This window comes from Cynoglossus semilaevis, chromosome 12 (assembly GCF_000523025.1).
Source record: "Cynoglossus semilaevis isolate Cse_v1.0 chromosome 12, Cse_v1.0, whole genome shotgun sequence".
NCBI classification, from domain to species: Eukaryota; Metazoa; Chordata; class Actinopteri; order Pleuronectiformes; family Cynoglossidae; genus Cynoglossus; species Cynoglossus semilaevis.
In genome coordinates, this window is record NC_024318.1 from 1,325,353 (window position 1) to 1,330,426 (window position 5,074).

Sequence of the window (5,074 nt, forward strand, 5' to 3'; positions counted from 1 at the left end):
CCCACCCCACCCCACACCCGAAAGGGTAAAAGGGGAAAAGGGCGGGCCTGGGGGGAAAAAAAAAAAAAAAAAAAAAAAAAAAAACTTTCTCTCCTCCTTCGTCCCATTAAGAGAAAATGAAGAGCATCAGCAGTAAAGCTCGGATGTTTTCCTCCTCTGAAGTGAATTTGAATAAAAAAAAAATAAAATAATTTTCCTCACTTTGAGGAGTTTCTACGGAGAATAGACTGGACACAAGGAGGTGCTGAGTGAGTGTGTGTAAATTCATGCTAGTTTTATTTAAGTAAAATATTTACAATTACACTGAACCACTGAACGTCCACACAGTCGATCGTGGTCCCGTCCGTTCTTTTCTGGTAAATCTCCTCCAGATTTAATCTTAATTTGAATCTTTGACCCTGGTTTTCATCTCAATCCACAGATTTAAAAAAAAAAAAAAGATTCTGTCATTGTAACTTAAAAGCTGTTTTTTTAAAGGATAAAATCTTCTCATCGACTTGTTCAGGATCCCTTGCTCCACAGCGCCCCCTGTGTCCCGTCTGTTCTGAACATAAGCAGATGGTTAGGAGAGTTTTGTTGAGAAAAACTGTTAATTTTCTTCATTTTTGATTTGGTCGCGAGGGGAAAACGGACAGATGACTTGGGGGTCTAGGGTTCGATTCCCTGCCTTTTCATTCAGAATGAATGGAATTCTGTGAAACTGTGACTTGTAGAGTCAGACTAAAGTTCAGACAAAAACCAGAGTCATAAATGTAACTGTTTCCTCCTCCTGTTTTTCACCTTTGTTTCTTTTTCCTCCATCTCTTTGATTCCGTCCCTGGTTTTCCTCCTCTCTCCTTCTCTTTCATCTTCCTCTCATCCTTTTTTCTCCACCTCTGTTTTTAATGTTATATTGCACTCATAATCACTCTCTCTCTCTCTCTCTCTCTCTCTCCCTCCGTCTCCGTGGTTGACAGAAGGCGTTCAAAGACACCAGTCAGTACGTGGTCGGGGAGCTGTCGGCGCTGGAGAGCGAGCAGCGCCACATCGACGCCCGAGCAGCGCGCGTGGAGAAGAGGCTGCGCTATCTCATGGACACAGGTAGTCCAGGCCCAATTACACTGGAAAAACAGTTTTGGCAAATTGAGCGTACACACACACACACACACACACACACGTGTGTGAGAATATCTTTGAAGCCCCCCCCCCCCCTCTCTCTCTCTCTCCCTCTCTCTCTCTCTCTCCCCGGTTGATCGTTCAGCGACGGAGCGCTGGGTGGATATGAAAGGAGGGGGGGAGGGGGGGTTCACGGGTGGAGGAGGGGGGGGAGCAAAGAGGGGAGGAGTGCGTGTGTGTCTCGGCCTCTCTGGGCCGGGGTGATAAGGGAGCCCTTCATGGGGGAAAAACGATAACTGGGTGAGATAGCGGCGAAGCCGCGGCCCCGAGTCTCCACCGCCGCCGCCGCCGTTTGGCAGCCGCGGCCTCATCCAACCATCCAACCATCCAACCATCCACAGTATTGAACAGTGCGCTCAGCCATGCACGGCTACACACACACACACACACACACACACACACTTCCTCTCGTACAGATCTGGCCTTCATTGATATGCTGTGTAAGGAGGGACGGGGGTGAGGTGAAGGGGGGAGAGAGAGAGAGTGACAACAGCAGCGACGACACACTCCACAAATCCAACACAGATTCACACAAACGTAAACGCCAGCGAGCGCGCTCCGGGTTTTTGGCGTGCAGAGCAGGATTTGGGTTTTTATTTTTTTATATATTTTTTTTATATTTTTTTTTATTTAAGCCTCAGTCGAGGGTGAGACCGAGGGTGAGACCGAGGGTGAGACCGAGGGTGAGACCGAGGGTGGGACCGAGGGTGAGACCGAGGGTGAGACCTGGTTAAGACATGAGACAGAGCGTCGAGAACAGCTTCACGTCTGTGATACTGAATCATCCAGACAGGAAAAAAAAAAAAAAAAAGTCCCGTGGTTTCAGGAAGTGTTGAACGGCAGCTGTTTCTGACTGAGGCTGAAGTAGAAGAAGGAGGGGGAGGAGGTGGAGGAGGTGGGGTCTCCTCACCTCCTCACCTCCACCATCACAGTCGGCTGCTGATGTCAACACCGTCTCACCTGTGTTGGGTTCGTTTCCCTGCCTTTTCCACCTCCCACAGTTACAGCAAACACCACTGTGTCTGACTGTTTTTTTTTTCTACTTCTTCGTCTTCGTCTTTACCCACCCAACCTGCTGCACACCAGCCACTAAGACACCAGGCCGATCACATTCAAACACTGTATGAAACGTTGGCTCTTGGTTTCGTGTTGTTAATATCAGATCAGGTTTGTTTTTCTGGCTGTTACAGACGTTACATGTAGCTCGTAGCTTCCTTGGTTCTTCCGCGCTAACGACACGTTAGCTTCAGCTTCCGAGCGCGAGCTTTGTCTCTCGTTGTCGCATGTGCAAAATGATCGAGTGCAGAACTGAGGCGATCTCTCTCTCCTGTTAGAGCCGAGGTTTGGAAACGTCAGTAGATTTCATTATAAAAACCTGGAAGTCTGTCCTTGACTCCAACGCTCGACTCACGCCTTTGGCCACAACAGTGCAGCGAGAAAAAATAAAAAAAAAAATGGTTGAGTTCATAACGTGGAGCACGTTTCTCTGACCCCGGTGAACGTCTTCCTCTATCTCCTTCTGCAGCACACACCCAGAGACTCAGCCAATAGTTTATGGATCGAGCCTTTAGGCCGCGCTGTGAGACGAGCCGCTGACAGGTGGCGACTGAAGTCACCTTTATCACCTCGGCCACTGAGGTCAGCCTCCTATTGGCTGTCATTGATGATAGATATTTTCTATTTCTTCTGAATGTCCAGATGAAGTCGCAGCTGATTGGCTGTTGCCATATTGATCCGTGTTGGTGTCACCGTCAGGATTCCGACAGGAATTAATTTTATTTTCTTTGATAAATTTCTTTATTGGTAAAACTTCTTAATTATTAAATTAAGAATTTTTAATTTTTAAATTTTTTTTAAAAAAGGACCAAGACTTTTAAGCCTAGAAATTATGACTTTTACAGGAGTGAAGTTAATGATCATCTGTAGAACTCATCGGTACCACACGGTACCGTTAACATAATAAACATTGGTGTAATTTGGCTCCAAGACATGGGAGAAATGAGGAAGGTATGAAAATGACATGTAAACAACATGTAAACAACATGTAAACAACATGTAAACCAGGTCTTCTCGGACGTGAAGATGCAAAATCCTAACGTCAGAAACAGTGGAACGGCAGCGAAGTTTGTTACAGCGAGTGACAAGACAAACAAACAGAGGCGGTCGTTTGGATAAAGTAGTCAAATTCCATCAATGTTTAAGTTCCTTAATCAGCAGATTAACTAGTAACTAGTAACTCATTAGTAACATTGGTCAATTTCTTCTGTAAATTCCATGAGAGAAATGTTTCTCCGGACACTGGATCGAAGCCCAGTGTTTCTGTACTGAGATAATGAGTTTTCTCTATTTTCACCAAAACCTGGAAATGAAGGAGCAGAAACTGTGCACGATTCCCAGGTGGTTAAATAATAATGTTGTAAAAATGGACCTTTGATGAGTCTGGACGTCATCAGGACGGTGTCCTCCTTCAGTCTGCTCAAATGACAGAAACACAAGTTTCCTCACCGGCCGGACTGCAGTCCAGAATAGTCTTTGGTTAAAAAAAAAAAAAAAAAATTGTTGACTTTTTTTTTACTTGCCTAATTTATTTACGCTTTTATTTCACCGTATATTTTGAACTCGTCGCGACGTTTGTGTAAATGCCATTGGTAATTTACGCCGTCGTTAACGCTGAAGTTTCTCTTCATCACTTTTCATGTCTCTCTCTCTCTCTCTCTCCCCCCCCCCTCAGTTTGACACAGCGGAGCTTTCCGCAGCGTTTTTTTTTTTTTCTATTACCCCACAGCCCCTTCCCCAGATGAATCCAAAGTAATTGGGGTGGTTAATTTATTTACTGGGAGGCAGTTCACAGCACATTAAATAATAGAGATAATTGAACAAGAATCGTCAAGTGTCCTCTGATATCAGACACGTTACAGGAGGGAGTGTGCCTCAAACTCCATTTCTATGCCCCCATTGTTTATGGTAATTAAGTACACAGATTTATTCCTTGGTCGCCTTCCAAGCTTATGGCAGCCGCCATTGTTGTCTTCTATTAATATGTAATCAGTAAATAGTTTAATTTTCTAATCTGCCGTTGGAGAATTCACTTTCTAACAACTCTTAATTACTGCTGGGCTCTAATGAGTCTCACCATGCTGACGCAGGCAGCCAATCAGAGGCCCCGCTGCAGTCAGGGTGAGGGGGGTGGATTTGAATTTTTGCAATCCCCCCTCGACCCCACCACCACCACCACCACCTCCCACATCGACTAATGAACTTGTTATTCTTGCACCGCGGGGAGACGTGTCGTCCACACAGGTCACACCAGGAGAACACCTGACTCAACACACACACACACACACATATACTGGTCAAAGGGCTTCCCTGGGTCATCAGGATGTTGACGTGAATGAATGTTAAAGGGAGATGTTGTGAATTTAAGTGCTTTTTAAAGCAGATTTCCTCTTTTGACTTTTTTTGAATCGACATTGTTTTAAAAATGACAGTCGACAGATTTGACACATGACCTGAAAGACGTTCCAGACCATATTAAACCTGTCCTAAAGTGCCAGAGTTGGCCCGCGAGCCACACCTTGAACTCCTGATTCATTCATTTCAACATTTTTGTCCACCTACAGCAGTGACGGCGCGTGTTTTAACGTTGGCAGATATTTTAGTTTTACGGGGAGTGAAGACGCAGACGTCAACATTATCACTGTCGTCGTGTTTTAATACATGTTATTACACTGTCCTCTGTCGTCGTTGTGATTGGTCGGTCCCTCGTCGTTACAGCTAATGATCTTTGACCTCTTGATTGTTTCAAAAGGTTTTGTTACACGTGAAAAAAAACAAAAACAGATCAAACTCCTTATTGGAAATTCAGTTGATCCCCCTCTGTCTTTTTGAATATCTGTAAGCCCCACCCCCTCACCCCTCC

At 45.1% G+C, this 5,074-nt stretch overlaps 1 protein-coding gene across 1 annotated transcript in view; it reads left to right on the top strand.

Annotated features, from left to right (window-relative positions):
* Positions 1-938: 938 nt before the first annotated feature.
* Positions 939-5,074, top strand: part of LOC103386938 (EH domain-binding protein 1-like) — a 63,030-nt gene continuing 58,894 nt past the window's right edge. The window contains exon 1 of the mRNA XM_008321382.3: positions 939-1,080. Coding sequence (XP_008319604.1) covers positions 1,071-1,080 — 10 coding nt within the window. The 5' untranslated portion in view covers positions 939-1,070. The remainder of the gene's footprint in view (positions 1,081-5,074) is intronic.